Here is a 16,772-nt window from a genome sequence, read left to right as displayed (position 1 = left end):
TCAGGGGCCACGTGTTTATGAAAGGCTTTCACGACTCCGTTTGGGCCACAGCGAGCAGCTGCGAGGGGCAGCAGGTGAGGGACCTGGCAGCTCAACAGGTACAGAGACGCCGCATCCCTGTCGACAGCCCATAATATGCGCGTGGTACGATGGATGCGTGGTGTGAGGGTGCAGCTCGGCCTCTTTGTGTCACCGCTGGAATAGTCTGCACAATGGGTGCTGGAGATTAGCCATAACTAAGACAGTGAAAGTGATGTTACCCGTTGCCATGGTTACATACTACTAGGACAATTCCTGAATTTGCTTTTAAACTACTTTTAGAATGGTTCTCTTCATAAATAATCCATGAGAAGATGGGACTATTCAGAGCCAGCACGTTCTCATCTACAGAGATTATGTGTTCAGATTTTTCCTTGTGCTCAGATAATATTACATTTCACACGATTACCTCTCACCGCTTTTAAACAGCCTCATATTGATCCTTTGTTGTTAACGTTTTATCCTCATCTTCATCATTCATCAATAAATGCGCTTAAATGCGCTCAGGATATGGATTGTTAATAATTGAATATTACTTGAAATGTTAGTCCAGAGCCGTGACCTTCATGCAAATTAGGAAACGCCACACACATAATACATTTCTGTTTAATAAAAGTGATTTCAGTTCCCTGTTCACACCTGCTTGTTCGTACAAAGGTTCTGTCTCACTGATTTAGCTGAGCTCTCGTCTCGATTGTGTCACCAGCTCCGGAGAGCCTGAGTAAGTGGTTCCAGTTCACCGTAACGACAGGATTAGATCAGCAGCACACAACACTGAGAGAGGAGGAAAACATACATGTACACTAAACACCAACACCCTACAGCTACTGACACACTCACGCTCATGTGGTACACAGCACCCACACCCACAGCGACGGCTGCTTTGATAGACAACAACCCACACTAACACCAGAAACCAACAGACCCAAAGTAACATTACCTACAGTACAAAAATCAAAAAATAGCTCCAAATATACAGTTATTATTTACAGTATACACTCAGTCACTCATACTATTGATACTCAGTGTGAATTTGTCAGAATGTACATCAATATGTACACAATAAATACATTTCCTTAAATACTATAAATAGAACTATAGTTTGGTCACATAAACTATTCTGTTAAACAAAAACACTATTATTCTATGTTTTAGTGCTTAATCCCATTAATACAACCGAGTTCAAATCTAGAAATGAGTAACGTAAAGCAACACATGAACAACAGAGACCCTGGAGTTGAAGAGGTTTCCACTAGTAAATATACTATTAGTGTGCAGTTCGTGATGACGCTGACGCTGTGTAAGTAGCTGTGGTTGTAATGGCGTCATGTAGTGGAACCTGCAGCACTGAGAGCTGCCACTTCTAACAGGAGCAATAATCTGGTGTTTGGGGCCCACGACGGCTTTGACTCCACCTGAACCCCTGTTGTGCTCACGTTTCTGTGCTTCTTTCAATGTGCTTTGAGTCTCGAAGCTGCACTTTCCGTCCAGGTGAGAGTCGTCACCTGAGGTTTTGTGCCACTTGTTTTCACAGGTCACAGGTTGCTTGAATCTGGATGCTTTACATGCTGAAATGTACAGACCGTGCTGTACACAGCTGTGCTCTATTAATGTTACGTGTCCATTGGGACGTTTACAAATACCCAAACTATGACATTCTAAATCCCACAAAGCTTCTGTGTAACGTGTGCTTTGGAGACAACTCCAGGGTCTCCAGGTAATTAAAGTGCTCAAGTGAATGAGATGAGACATCGGTCCAAACGCTGCACAGACAAATTACATGACCAACAAAACCAAAAGACCAGCGCATAAGGCAAACAGACCAGAGATGCTATTCAGGCACCGAACAATGCGTCTGACTGTGCTTCACACTACATCTGTTCACTCAAGTATTGGTTGTCAGGGAGGAGCCATGAGATTGCGTGTGTGTGTGTGTGTGTGTGTGTGTGTGTGTGTGTGTGTGTGTGTGTGTGTGTGTGTGTGTGTGTGTGTGTGTCACTGGCTCCTCCGCTGGCCAACAGAGACACCCAGTGGTGAGAACAGTGTTATCACTTATTCCAAACATTGATCACAGTACATTATTATACCCCTAAACATACATTGGTATACAATAAAAATAAAAGGCTTTAGTTTTCACCTTGGTTTCACAAAAATACATCAAAGTGTAGATTTCAGTGCTCATGAAACGTGAGGAATGTACAAGAGTCGAGCATAAGCATTATCCTCCTGGGGATGAAGTGATGAGTCCAGAGTAAAAAGGAGCCGTAAACGTCTTACTCAATGCACTGGTACGTGGTCGGGGCTCTCTCCACAGGACGCTGGCAGTGAAACCTCTGTATTGCTAAACAAACAGGCGGCAGGTGCAGCAGACAGCGAGTCGTCTGCCCTCCTCCGCCTCCTCCGCCTCCTCAGAGGATCTGTATCTATGGCGCGCTGGGGAGCGCTGCTCTATTTTTAAACTCGCAGGGTCACGGGGAGCGAAGATGAATCTGCATTTCTAATTCCCAACGTCTGCCGCCTGATCGAAAACAAGCCGCGCCGCTCGTTCCCCCTCACGCACCCACACCTCCGACCTGCGAGGCATTGATTCAACCCTTGATTAAAGAGGCTGATTGCCATGGAAAAGCTTTTGTCCGGGCCAGGAGCATCTGGGGCGGCGCAAACACGACGCGTGCAGCTCCAGAGCCTTGTTCAGACGGAGAAGGAACGTCTCTGCTCAGTGTAAAGGCTCATCTACCATCTGACTCTGACATCTGCGCTTCCACAGCCATAAAGAGCTGGAATGAAATTTACCTTACTTTACACTAATGTGCACTAAGTGCATTAAGTAAGACTATTGCACAACACGTCCAGTATGTACAGTATTCTACAGTATGTGGGGGTGAGAAGGGACGGAAGGAGCTAATGAGGATTCCACCGACTGGTTATTATTGCTGATGCATGATAGGCACAGTAGACGTAAATATGCAAAGTGATTTCAATGCTGTGTGTTACATGGATGCATTTCCTTTTCTGTGGGTGAAACTGCTCTCATCTAGTGATAAGAAGAGCTTCCGTCCTGTCCCCGGAAAAAACAATCATCTAGAACTGAAGCGCAACATGGTTATGGTCGTCTAAAGCTGCAGACACGTCATAATGTACGAAGCGATGGGGGCGGTGCACACACCTTAACCTCAGTCACGGCTCATTACACAGAGAAGCCTCTCTAAGCTTCAGTCCTCCCTCGGTTGACGTCACACGACTGACGCTTCCACGATCCCTTCATCTCAGACCTTGTGACGAGGAGGAAGAGAGGAACCATGGGCAGAGAGCGGTGGAGCTGAACGCCGGGGCGGGGGAAGCGCGCTCTGGGGGTTAAGGTGTGACGCACGCTGCAACGGGCGGCAGTGGGCTTCCTCTTCTTCACGACCTCCTTCACGACTCTGTTCGTATCTCTCCGAGCAGGGCGGGGGTTTCAGTGGTCAGGTCGGTGGATCATAGCTCAGACTCCGGCGAGCCGATGTTCTGGTAGCCGGTTTTGGCGCTGGTGCCGTAGTTGGTGTTGGTCATCTCCTGGGTGCCGCCGGGGCCCAGGTAGGCCCGGTGGGCCGGCATCGGGGAGGGCGCCTCGCTGGGGTTCTTGCTGAGGATGAAGCGCTGCTCGTCCTGCTCCTCCAGGTTGGAGATGTCCTTCATCATGCCTTTGCGGTAGGAGACGGACAACTTGTTGGAGCCGTCGGAGATCAGGTTGAACTGGCGGGCGACGTAGACCACGGGCAGAGGCAGCATGGCCACGATGATGAGGGCGTAGGCCATGGCCAAAGCCCACGGAGGGTAGCTTTGGAAACGCTCTGAGCCCTAGAGTCAGGAGAGGAGACAAGTCTGCTATAAAGAGACGAGACAAGAGGCGGTGATAGGAAAACGCACGAAAGCAGCACGGACCTCAGACTCCACCCACGCGTTGTATCCTGCGGGACTCACTGCCATTTCGATGACGGTGGCGGCGATGAGCACGACCAAGATAGCCGGCGACACGTACCTCCACATGTAGTAATAGAAGGAATACGGCCTGAAGCCGAGCATGTCCTCCAGGTCCTGCATGAACCTGGGGAAGGAGGGAGTAAAAGTCCGTCATCACAGCCACCCATCAGCTGTGGTCAGCGTGTAGACAGGAGACGGTACCGCTTGGTGCCATAGATCCAGGCTACAGAGATGTTTTCCAAGATGACCACCACAGTGAGAGGCAGACCGGCCGAATAGTCGTCAAACATGGTGACAAAGTAGTTCCCCGAGCGTTGCACAAACAGCAGGCCCAGCAGGAAAGCTATAATACAGCAAACCACTGAAGGACCCGGGAGAGAGAGGGGGGGGAAATGCATTTAGAGCCAGAGAAATGGGCGCTTTATTTCCTGTGAAAGCAGAGTCCTGGAGGCTCACCGCACAGGATCTCCTTGCGGATCTTGAAGGCGTCCAGAATGGGCGTGGTGATGCCCGTCATGGTGCCGATCATGCTGCCCAGGCCCAGGTTGATCAGCATGAAGAAGAACATGACGGACCAGAAGGGACTGGCGGGGAAGTGCGTCATGGCCTCCGTGAAGGCGATGAACGCCAGGCCGGTGCCCTGAACGGCCTGAGAGGAAGGCGGCGGCGGCGGGAATGAGACACGTTAACGGAAACAAAGGATCCCGCGTGGAAATTCATCCACCGGGTCTATTTATGGAGTCATTAGTTACAGCGCAGCTATGTGAGCTCATGCAGGAGCTAATACAGATAGAAAAGACTTCTAACATAGAGAAGAAGAAGACACTATATGATCACACAAAAAGCAACAATAACTAAAGCTTCTGTAAATAATGCAATTATTATGGATAATTAAGCTTCTTGATAATAAATGTTTGAATAACTCTGAATGTAAAATCTGAAGCTCGTTAAAGCCAGATCTAATCGCCTGCAGTCATCTACTAATGAAATGGCTGTTGAGCCTTTGTCACCCACCTTGTTGAGCTCGTCCTCCAGCACGCAGGGGTCCAGACCCAGCTGCCCGAAGCCCTCCTCCTTCACCGTCCTAATGACGCCGTACATCTCAGCGTAGTCCTGAGTGGACAGGTGGGAGAAGTTGATGTGCGGCGGGATGAGCTCCCGGCTCAGCGCGCCGGTGTTCAGGTATCCCAGGATCCTCTCTGCGTTCCTGGAGACACACGGACACGTCAGGGGGCGCGGGGGCGCGACGGTGGCGGCGGCACCGCGGGAGAAGCTGCGGCGACACTCACTCGACGACACACTTCTCGTTCATGACGTTGGCCTTGAAGCCCAGCACGGCGAACACCACCAGCGTGGCCAGGATGGAGGTGACGAAGTTGATGATGGAGACCAGCGCCGCGTCGAAGTGGCAGTTGTTGTCCCGCTTGTTGTAGCTGGAGAAGGCGATGACGCCGCCGAAGCCCAGGCCGAGGGCGAAGAAGACCTGCGTGGCCGCCTCCCTCCACACCTGCGGCTCCAGCATCTTCTCCAGCTACGCACAACAAGAGTTCTCACTCATATATCAGCATTTCATATTGTTCACTGCTAATATGCATGCTCTATGTGTTAACACACGCTGACCACTAGGGGAAGACATCATCCCATCATGCTGAGCTGAGCTGAACCCACCCCACCAGGCGGCTCAAAGGCCTCTGAGCGTTCACATTGTCATAAAATCACCACAAGCATCACATCTTCCGCACGTTACGAGTCGCCTCCCTGACGCAGTCTGGGTCACAGCTGCTTCCGTGTTTTTGTGTCTCACCTTGGGGGTGAACATGTGGGCAATGCCGTCCACCGCCCCCTTCAGCCACAAACCTCGCACTAGGAAGCAGAAGAGCACCACATACGGGAAGAGGGAGCTGAAGTACATCACCTGAGAGAGCGAGAGAGAGAGAGAGAGAGAGAGAGAGAGAGAGAGCAGGGCTCGTTGCCATGGACACGCTCTTCAGAGGCCTCACACATAGAGGAGAAACTGCAGCCATGCACACGCACAGTAAAAAAGAATCTCTGCTCGGAGTTTGGCAGAGAATTGATCAAATTTAACCAAATGTGTAGAGGGATTCCTGAGGTTTGGACACAGACGTCTTCCTACAGCGTTTCTGGGAAGCGCTGCTGCAATAACTGGATTACTAAGTTTAGTGTTCAAGAACCCTGTCAGACCTTGGCCATCCAGTCTGTTGTGCATTTTCCAGTTCAAGCCATGGGCTGGTTGAGACCCTGTGGTGTATGACTCACTCTCTGGATCCAGATTATAGGATGTTGTTGCATTTTCCATCTGTACACTCAACTGGTTTTAGCTGGGCTCAGTTTAAGCCTATTAATGTCCCATGTCTCTCGTCCATAACATAGATGAGGTCCAAAAATATTGAAGTCCTGATGACAGGCTTTAGCTTCCTACCTCTGACTGACATGAAACACTAAACCAATCAGTGACGAAAGGGGACGTTTCAAAGCGTTCACTGAAATAAATCTGTACATTGGGTCAGAGTAAGTGGGGGATAACGCTCAGCCCCTGCTGTGAGGCCATGGAAACCCTGTACCTTCCCAGAGGACTGGATCCCTTTGATGACGGCCAGGCAGACCATGATCCACGCCACCAGCAGGGACAGGGTCATCTTCCAGTTCAGGCCCCCGGTGTCGTCGATGGTGCTGGTGATGTTCAGCGTCTGTCGGTACCAGAAGTACGTGGTGGCGGAGCTCTTCTCGCACTCTGGCTCCACGACTAAAGGGGGGGAAAAGCATCTGTAGAGTCTGGACAGAGCGGATGGACGCCCGCTTCGGCTAAACTAAAAATGTATTTGTAGGTATTTCTTTATAAAAACAATAATGTCCATTATAGTAAACTGCTCCTGTGGCTACTTTCCACCTCTAAGCAGCTGCGTTACTCTGGCGTTCTCATCACCAGCAGCAGTGTTGGTATCTTGACCTTGAATGCTGATCAAAGCTGATGCTGTGTGCTCTGCTCTGCTCTGCTCTGCCAGACCCGGCAGCCGGCTCCCAGCAGGGTGCCGGCCGTGACCTGGCTACAGCACAGACAGAGCCCCCAGAGACGTCCCCCGTTAGCCTGCAGAGACAGCGCTGCTTGGATCCAGCGCTTAGCTGCTACAGACGTCTACGGGATGAGCTGCCTGTGCATCTGCACCCACAGACGCTCGATGCATGTGTCACAGTTTGTGCACTGCTTTTGTACAGCGAGCTTCTCATTGTAGTGTTTCACACTCACTGGCTTGGGTTCCGTTTCTCTGGATGGGGCATTCAGCCCAAGGCAGGGGGTACTGGAACGACTGGAAGAAATAGAAGATGCTCCAGCCGATGATCACGTTGTAATAGAGGCCCACGAAGCCGCAGACCTGAGGGGAGGCGAGAGGAGGCGGAGTCATCATCGCGCACGGCATACATGTCTGTGAGCTGTGTGCCTCCTGAGTCACGACACAGACTCAGTCAGTGAGGCCATGAATTATTGAGTGCTTGGCTCTCAGCAGCCAAGGCTGAGGTCCTCAATGAGGAGGTATTTATAGCTGCTGAACCTCCCTGTGCCACTATGGTTCCCTGCCTCCCACCCTGCATTGATGGAGTCGCTCTCAGAATTATGGACAAACACAGAGCGGCGCAGTAGATCAGGGACTAAACGAACTGCCGGGCGGCGGTGACACTGATGGGATTGTGTGACGCGACGGGTCACTGGCAGATTATGGCGGCGCTCAGCGCTGGTCTTTGCCTGCCATTCGCTGCAAAGCACCACCGCACTTTACAATAAATCCTGCCTCCAGCGAAGCCTCTCATCGTGATTATTTCCATGTTAAATAACAGGTCATCTGCCTCGTGTTTGTAGCCTGGTTTTATTGTTTTACAGCCTCGAGTTTACTGCAAGCTTAATAACCTGTCACATATTAGTCCTTCTATAACAAGACATCAAATATTTGTAAGAAATTATTACTGCCTTGTCTTATTGCTTTTATTATTTTCACTGCCACTACATTTTTTTAGTATACCAGCAAACTATCTGTACGGTATCTCTGCTGCCAGAGCTGGACTCATTATTGGATCATTAATGAGAACCAGTCCACCCTGTGTTGTGGGGTTTTCTCCACTGCGACTCTGATTTCTCTCTGCTGATCTGATCTCTCACCATCAGACTGGACACTCCGATGCCGCCCAGCTGCGGGTACACGTAGTTCCACACCCCGATGCTGCCGCGCCGGATCCGCTGGCCCACGGCCAGCTCCAGGAAGAACAGGGGGATGCCGATGAGGAGGAGGAGAATGAAGTAGGGCACGAGGTACGCACCTGAGACAGAGGAGAGGAAGAACCGGCTTCATTCTCACCTGGAAATGTTTGAACCCGTGTTTAGTAAAGGACAAAAAGCCACTATTCTATTTGCTTCTATTTGTTGTAATCTATCATTTTAATCATCCATCGCTTCCATTCACCTTCTTTTCATCTCTACCATCTTCCACTTTATCTCTCTTTTCATCTCCCACTTTCATTCACCACTTTGTCAGATACGGTCCTCTTTTCCTTTTTTTATTTCTGCAGCAGACAGCAGAAGGCACTCGCAGACAGCGAGTCACGTCCGGTCCTGCTTACGTCAAGCGAGCGGCACCATAGCGACAGAAGCATCCAAAGCCAGAGAGGACGGCTTCATCCTGACGGACAGCTGGAGGCAGCAGCCTGTCTCCAGACCAAACACCGGGGCCGTGACGCTCAACCCGATCAAAAACACCGATAGCACCGCGAGTGGCAATTAGAGGCACGAGCAGAGAGGGGAAACAGAGGCGTCATTATCTGTTAGAAGAGCTGCTGCTCACCTTCACGCGCCTGTGTTCAGACACCGCACGAACGAAACGTCCAAGTGCTCGGGGGATTGAGAGCAGCGCTGCACAAGCACACGCACACGCTGTGATCGGAATAAAAACCCAGGCGTGCATCACAAACACTCCCACACGAGGTGAATGTCTGGAAGGCTAGAAAATGAGTGTTTACTCTTCCACTTCCTCCATCTTAGTCACCGCCGCCCGCTCCTCTCGTCACAATACCGGTAAATTATAACAGCAGAGCGACGGCCGGGAGACCTGCAGGAACGAAGGAAGGAAAGAGCAGCAGATTCTACGGCTCAGCGTCGGAACACGGAGGGACCTCATCTACTATGACATGAACAGACTGACCTGTTCACACCGTGCGAGACGAACAACAAGCAAGTTTAGCCGGAAATGGTTGCAGCGGCGTGTTTGTCCGAGGATGAGGAGCTTTTGGCTTTATCCGATGCTCATGAACGAGAGGCGGGTGAGCTGAAAGCGCTTAAAATCAGCATTTAATGAGATGAAGCAGCACATTTCACACCAATCACCGCAACCAGAGGCTCTTCTCCATCAAACCCCGTCTCGGCAGACGTCTGCAAGACGCCGTCAGCTTCTCCAGCAAATCTGCACAGTCAACAAATGCCACGTTCAAACAAGCGGATCCAATCAAACCGTTAAGTGCTATTGACTTAACTCTTCCCATGTGGCCGCTGATTATATTGGGCCGTTTACAGGACTAATAAAAGAATCACATCAGCAACCAACACCCATTGTTAGGTTATTGCTCAGCACCTCGAGGGCACACGTGTTCACCATGGGTGGTCAAATTAGGAATCCGCTTCCCGTCCAGGAAGCAGCGAGAGACCCTATCGTTGGTCTGTGGCTCAGACACGCATTCAACAGCTAAAACGCGTCATAGCTCAAAACGACGGCCGCACACGTACCTCCACCGTTCTTCTGGCACAGGTAGGGAAACCTCCAGACGTTGCCCAGGCCCACAGAGAAGCCCACCTGGGCCAGGATGTACTCCAGCTTGTTGTTCCAGGCCGGGCGGCCGTCCTCGGCGTCTGGGTCAGGGGAGGGAAGCAGAGCCTTCACCGGAGCCGTGGAGCCGGGACTGAGGCCCATGCTCATCTGGCTGCTCTTATAGTCCATGGGATGCTCCAGGGACAGCAGGTCGGCCACGGACTCGGTCACCGGCTCGCTGCTGTGCTCCCGCTGGGTCACCTTGGTGTTCTTGGGCATGGCTGCAGCGCGGGGGGGGGCTCCGCCTCAGACGGGGGAAGGTGGAGGCGGTGGAGACTAGAGATCGGAGCCCGGCGACTGATTGACTGATGCCGTGGAAGGGAAAGCGGTGCTGTGTTATCTGTGAAGAGGAACATTTGGAGAGAATGCAGGCGCTTAGAGAAACCTTGCAGCTTCCACTTCAAACATACTAACACAACATTCAGTCAGTCAACAGCTGAGAATTAACTTCCACCATTTTGGTTCAAAATCCCAGGTGATGGGTTTTCTGTTTTGCTGTGTGCATGAAGTAAGGCCTTGTAGAAGAGGCATTTCACTAATCCACTTCATTAAGACACACACTGAGCAACAATCCATTTCACAGTGGCCCATTATGCTAAAGTTGAGTCATGTGAGCAGCAGTGAGCAGCCTGTCTGTGAGTGCAGTGGTCACGAGAGAACGCACGGCAGTCAAACTGAAGCTTCTCAGCACAGACTCATCACTCATTAGTGCCTGTGTCCCTCATCACACGGACGCTGAACATCTCAGCTGGTCTATTGTTACTGTCGTCATGCTCTCTGGTCTATTCTGAAGTCCTAGCGGCGCTCCCTGTGTGTTCACAGTGGCTCCTCCAGAACAGAGGCCACCGGGCCGGGCTGTGGCCCACCCAGAGGCTGCAGCAGCACATCACATTCCTCACCCCCCCATTAACAGCGGCAGCCTTTTCCCACAGCAGCCTGCCATTCGGACTGAACAATCACACAGAGTCTGAAAGTGTCCGACGCTGGTGCCGAAACGGGCGAGTGGCGAGTTTCAGAGCTTCACAGTGTGCGCTGACACAGATGGCACATTACAGAGACAGCAGGACGCCGCACACACTTACAGATTAGTCACAGCGACCGCAGAGGAACTCATCTAGGAACATGCGCTGCAGAACGCGAGAGGAAAAGTCATTTAGGTTTTAAACAAGGGGGAGAGTTCCTGAAACTACAACTCCCAGTTCGCCACACGCACTTTGGTGCCGATGATGTAAGAGTACAGGTCCGCTTCTCCTACAAAGGCACCCTCCGCTTTTATCTCATCTGGTTGCTAAGCAATGGCTCCTCATGCAAAAATGATATTGCCTCCTCTCCTCTCCCGCAGCATCAGCGGCGCTGCCTCTGCCTCCACCATGTCGAAGGGGACGAACACCGAACTCCCCGAGGGGACGGATGCAGATACCACGGACTCGCCGTGGTGGGGGGGGGGGGGTGATAGAGTGCCGCAAAGCTGCTGGTGATGGTGGGTTATGGGCTCTGAGGCGGCGGCGGTCAGGCAGCCATCGCAGGCTGTCACAGAGTTAAGCCGTTTCAGCGTGGGATGGTGTCAGTGTAACGTATATGTGACGACTCCTTCTGTTCACCGGGATTTGTCCGACAGCAAAGCGATACAGCACCTGCATGCTGCTCATACAGTACATCACCGAGGGCCGTTTCCCACAGGAGTTCAGCCTCTCCACGTAGATATAACCTCTGATGCCCTGTCAAGGTCAAACGTGGGTGTAAGGTCACAGCAGTGGGCATGACGACGTGAGCCGGACCCCCTGAAACCGTAACTGAGCATTTGGACACACATGGAGAGACGTCGGCGGGTGAAGAGGGAGGATTTGATGAGCGGCGCTCCCCGTCAACGATGCGGGAAAAACACGCACGAGACGAGAACCGGTGCTTCTAACAACAGTCTGGCACCGAACGACCAACTCGCTCCTAAAACCGACGCGTTTGTGAGACGATTACAAGAATATCGTGCTTACCTCGTGTGTCGCGCGCGGATCAGCGTAGATAACGCGTCGGTGCGAATCCGGAGAGCGTGCGCGTTCTCTCCTCACGCGGGCCCCGTCTCCGTGTGCAGCATCTCTGCGCGCGAGCGCACGCGAAATCGAAATCGCAGTCGCCGAGCCTCCGGTCGCACGCGGCGCGTAAAAGCCTGGCGCAGGAGCGGGTTCGCCTCCTGCGGCCACGTCGAGTCGAACAGGTGGAGGCTCAACGGCTGCTCGTGTCTGCGCAGCGCGAGCGCACACCTCCGGGTTCCACGTGCTTATGCTTGTGTTTGGGGCAGATCCGCCCCCCCCCCCTCCTCTCCTCCCCAGCATAGGGTGGAGATATTACTATGGCAAGTCACGACGAGGTCTGACGCAGGTTTGAGTCACCCGCTCGTGCGCACGTCAGCAGCGGATGCAAAAAACATCTGCATCGTTCCCAGCGTCAGAACAAGAGCATCGCACAGGTAGCGAGCTGCGCGAGGCGGTGTCATTCACGGAGCTGCCTGTGCAAATGTTTGCATTAGACAAACCACTTTCCCGCATCCTTGATCCATATGGAATGATGATAAAGCTTTATCTTCAAATATAATTATTTATTATCAGCTTTATTTGCAAAACCAGCTTTTTTATTGCATCACTCTTCGCCTTTAGTGAAGCCACAGCCTGTGCTTAATGTTATGTTCAAACGCTGCTAAGGTGTTAAAAGTCTCTGTTCCCTAATGGCCATTTGTAGATCATTTGTGGATCAGTTGATCAGTTGTTCTTTTGGACAAAAGCAATGAATCGTGGTTTGCTCCATCTGCAACTGCTTTGTCACTAAACAAACAAACCTTCTTGGTTTGTTCCACTGTCGAGAGCAGCTGCCAGGAGGATCTCAGACTTTTGGCACTCGGTGCCAGAGCAGTTCGTGCTGAGGTCCTTCTTTTGGCACCGGAGCAAATGCAGACAGAGAAAATGATGCCAGAGTCAGGTCTGAGTCAAAAACGTTCACATATACAGATGGAGGGATTCGAGTGTTACGAGATCAAACGCGCTATTAGTCCGTCAAATGCTGACGGATGTTTGCAAAAGTCTCAGCATTTTTCCCAGTCAAGTCGTTCAGTGGCTCCTGCTCCTGTTACTAACTTTCACTAATGAGACCAAATACACAAACACCCTCCAAAACACGCACGTGACACACATGAGCATCTACTCGCAGCACGTATGCACAGAACGCTTCCTGTCTCCCTCAATTCACTCATGTGACTCACTCTCCGAGGGCCGGCTGCTGGGATCAGTTGCCATGGCAACCGGCGATCATATGACGGTTGCTCACACTTTTTTTGCTTTCGTCTTTTTTTAGCACCGCTCCTGCACCTACTGGTGTTGCGCAGCGCGGCCGTGAATGAGCCCAGAAGCCCGTAGCACGGCTCCAGCACCGCTGCACTTTATTGAGTTCCGATCACACCTTCCAAGAGCTGCGCTGCAGCAGCGCCTGTGTCGAAGCGTCCTGAATAAGCACGGCTCATAAACCGCAACGGCAGCGTCCCATTTCACATCTGACAGATGGTGCCGCGGGCTCCTACGCTGCAACACCAGCGCAGCTCTCAAACGCCTTGACCTTGAGCCGAGCGTCAGAGCAGAGATGGTGGTTTATAGCTACGCTGCTCCAAGGCCCTTGAATGCAGCCTTAGTTCACACCAGTAAACAGGGGAGAGACGCTGTCACTGGGGCAGCGCAAAACATGCTTCAGCCGGAAACCAAACATGAACAGCAACAGGTTGATGCACTGAGTGGTGACGTGAGCGCCTCATTCGCCGGAGCCCTGACCTCAGGAGGGCCGGGTTGCCAGGTCACGAGTCAAACACCAGCGTTCCAGACCCGGTCCATGTCTCCAGGGGTGTTTCTGTGCAGATGGGCCTCACCGGCAGGCACATTCACGCCCCCCCCCCCTCTTTTCTCATAATGGTGCAGTCCCTCCGTGTGCTGACACCTTGCCCACTCCCCTCTGGGCGTCAGAGTACAGCCTTTGGAAAGAGACGGACGACTGGGGAGGAAGACGTCAGCCAGTCCCCTGATGAGCTACATGCTGCTTATATCAATGAGGAGAACATCACATTAACCCATGTATTCTATTTAGAAGCAATTTGTTGAGTTTCGCCTTGTAAAGTGCCTTGAAATAACATCATCACGATCCAGGATATTTTGCTTATTTGTCTCCTGCTCTTCGATTATTCCCAACCAAATGGCTCATTGCTGCTGGAAGTAGAAACGTGCTCATTGTAGCTCCACTCCTCTCCCCCAAATTAAGAAATATACACACAAGTCATGACTGCAGGGGGTGGAACATGAATATTGACGCCTCTGGTGAACGTTTATTGCTGAAATCAATAGCACCAATTTGGCCATAAGACATAATGATAAACTGATGATGATGATGATGATGATGATGATGATGATGATGATGATGATGATGATGATGATGATGATGATGATGATGATGATGATGATGATGATGATGATGGTTTGACACAGGTTTGGAGTTTAAAGCTGCTGTTCTTTCTGCTGGATGAGAGCGAGAGCCGCTGATACCTACTGTGGTGTTCGTGCCTCCATTAGTGCCTTGCTCCCGGCATCTGTGGAGGCGTCGTGAGAAGAAGGGGCTGCTGCAGAGAGATCAAACGGCTTGTCGCGTCCACGGGATTAACACTTCGCTTTGTTCTATTCTGTGAGGAGTAGGAGCGGCAGCGTCGGTCTTGCAGCGTGACAGCACTGTAGGCTGTAGTTGATAGAAACAGGCATGAAGGTTAAAGGAGGGTCAACGTTACCCCTGTAGGTTCAGAGGATGTCCAGGGTCCACTGTTGGAGGCTGTGCAGAAACAGAAAACACTTCCCCTCAACTCATCCTGCATTAATGCCATAGATATAGCTACATTTGGACTGTGGTTAAGCACAATGACACAACACGGCCCACAGACCCAGCCAGCGGCCTTTAAAGGTCCACCTCAGCCTGCGTAAGCTGCCGTGTCAGCGCTCAGAGAGGCAGCGTCCTGTTCACACCCCGTCTGATGTGACCCCGTCGGAGGCGCTCCTGTCAAAATATGCATGGTCTCAGGACGACGGGGGTGCGTTCAAGTGCACTACTGTATGCACAACTACAGTGAAAACCAGACCAAGAACCAGAGTCTTCTGGTGTCCAGCAACATCAGGTGTCTCCATAGTGTTTGGGTTGTGAACGCTTTTCTCTGTTTTTGCACTTTCAGCTCTAGGTTTGTCAGGATACAGTGTATAAGTACAAACGTTTGTGGCTTCAAATCCACTATAATATTCTTGTGCCCTCTTCTGGTAGGAGTTGTGGCTACATCATGCAAAGTGAATGTAAAGAGCAGCCAGTGTTGGTGGTAATGTGAGTACAGCTGGTCTCTCTTATATATCTGCAGCCTGTTGTACTAAGAGATAAGTGTCTGATGATGTCATGTGTCACAGAGAAGCTCTCCTCCGTCTCCTCTCTGCTGCAGGGAGTGGCAACCGAGAAGCCAGCATCACGTTCACATCACCGTTACGTGTGTGCGATCGAATCGCGTGGAGGTATTAGAGCTCCCAGTGGAAGAGAACAACACAACGCTGCAACAAAGACGAAATGCACGAATGGCACTCAAGCTGCGAGGCCTCGCAGAGCGTCCGGCTTCGAGGTCTGCTGTGAATTATCATGAGATGACAGCTAAGAACAGACATGCGTGTACTTCAGGAACATCAGGAAAAGCAGCTACTTTTTAGAGTGAGTCCAAAAAGACTGACTCTTCTGGAGCAGAGAGGCTCATTAGCGGTGGGTGGGGTTTTGCATTTGACTCCCAGACCCGCTCCCCTCTCTCCACGTACCGATTCACGTCTTCATCAGCACCACGGCGGCGAAGCAGTCGCTGTGATGAATTGCGCCGCTGCTCGGCCGCTGCCAGCAGACGGCTCCGTCTGGACGCCTCCTCTGCGTTCTCTCCTGGAGACAAATGGCTCCATCGACGTCCTGCGTTATCGCCGCCTCATCTGTCCTCACCCCTCCCCTCCCACCCCTAGCTTATTCAATTTCTCGTTGTCTTCACGCTCGGCTCCGTCATCGATCCAAAAGGGTGGCGAAAGCTTGATGTCTCCTTCTGAGCGCGCAATAATAAAAGTGTGGCTGCAAACAGAAGCAGGAGCAGAGCCTCCGGCTTTAAAGGTGCTTTTCACAAGCTGTCGACTTGACAGGACGCTTCACGTGATTAAGTAAAAGTGTGGCTCCTGCAGTAAAGATGCTTAACTTGGGGTCAGCAGCATGTTGCCGGAGTTCAAATCCGCCACCACAGCCATGAAAGTTGGCAGCGCTCTGCCATTAAGGCCATAAACTAAAGAGCAGAAGGTGAAATGACCCGCTCGTAAAACCCGGCTGGTCTCTGGGTTTGATGTACAGTTCTGGACGCTATAAAAGCCGCCTTTTGCTCTGAGCTGCACAGCCATTAGTGGGAATGATTACAGCCGTATATCTTGAGCTGTAGTCGCCTACTGAAGTTTTAGGTAATAGTAAGTCTGAGGTCTTGCTTGTGACAAAACAAATGATTATTATAAAACGGCAGAGGTAATTGGCTGTAAATCACGGGGCCACAAACGGCTCTTTGGGTGTAATCAAAGCCGGGTCCCGTGGACTATGGGTGCATGTCTGACAGGCCGTTTATCTGCCTGCATGAAGCCGTTACACTCTCAGATTGATGTATTGAGAGGATGCTCATATTCACTTAAATGATTAAAACTCTAGTATTTTACTCATCAGTATCTAAAAGCATTTTAAGCTTCAGCAGATTCATCAGTTATATGACATTACGCTCCACATTTATAGAACACATCTGTTAATTTAGTGGTGAAGACGCAGTGTATTGCATGATGTTGTATTAGCTAA

The 16,772-nt window shown here is 51.2% G+C and overlaps 1 protein-coding gene across 2 annotated transcripts; it reads right to left on the bottom strand.

Moving 5' to 3' along the window:
• Positions 1 to 627: 627 nt before the first annotated feature.
• On the bottom strand, positions 628 to 12,169 carry slc6a17 (solute carrier family 6 member 17). Of its 2 annotated transcripts, none has more exons than XM_029156602.3 (12): positions 11,858 to 12,169; positions 9,785 to 10,206; positions 8,171 to 8,328; positions 7,265 to 7,391; positions 6,582 to 6,763; positions 5,804 to 5,914; positions 5,289 to 5,530; positions 5,014 to 5,206; positions 4,456 to 4,648; positions 4,201 to 4,360; positions 3,961 to 4,123; positions 628 to 3,876 (listed from the first exon to the last, which is right to left on the bottom strand). In XM_029156602.3, exons 2-12 carry the CDS (start codon positions 10,083 to 10,085, stop codon positions 3,514 to 3,516), a joined length of 2,193 nt encoding a protein of 730 aa, XP_029012435.1. In that variant the 5' UTR covers positions 10,086 to 10,206; positions 11,858 to 12,169; the 3' UTR covers positions 628 to 3,513. The 2 variants fall into 2 exon arrangements, with proteins under 2 accessions (XP_029012435.1, XP_055366532.1); XM_055510557.1 differs by lacking the exon at positions 11,858 to 12,169 and adding an exon at positions 10,949 to 10,972.
• Between the last annotated feature and the right edge of the window lie 4,603 nt (positions 12,170 to 16,772).

The sequence above is a fragment of the Betta splendens genome, chromosome 7 (genome assembly GCF_900634795.4).
Source record: "Betta splendens chromosome 7, fBetSpl5.4, whole genome shotgun sequence".
Classification (NCBI taxonomy): Eukaryota; Metazoa; Chordata; class Actinopteri; order Anabantiformes; family Osphronemidae; genus Betta; species Betta splendens.
The sequence above is the reverse complement of the archived record's forward strand: the minus strand, read 5'-3'. Positions and strand labels throughout refer to the sequence as shown.

Bases quoted from the DNA above. Each gene is read 5' to 3' on its own strand.
- slc6a17 (XM_029156602.3), bottom strand. From the start codon at position 10,085: ATGCCCAAGAACACCAAGGTGACCCAGCGGGAGCACAGCAGCGAGCCG. The intron at 8,329-9,784 runs GTACGTGTGCGG...CCTCTGTCTCAG, and splicing joins GTGCCAGAAGAACGGTGGAG to GTGCGTACCTCGTGCCCTAC. The intron at 5,915-6,581 runs GTACAGGGTTTC...TCGCTCTCTCAG, and splicing joins GGATCCAGTCCTCTGGGAAG to GTGATGTACTTCAGCTCCCT.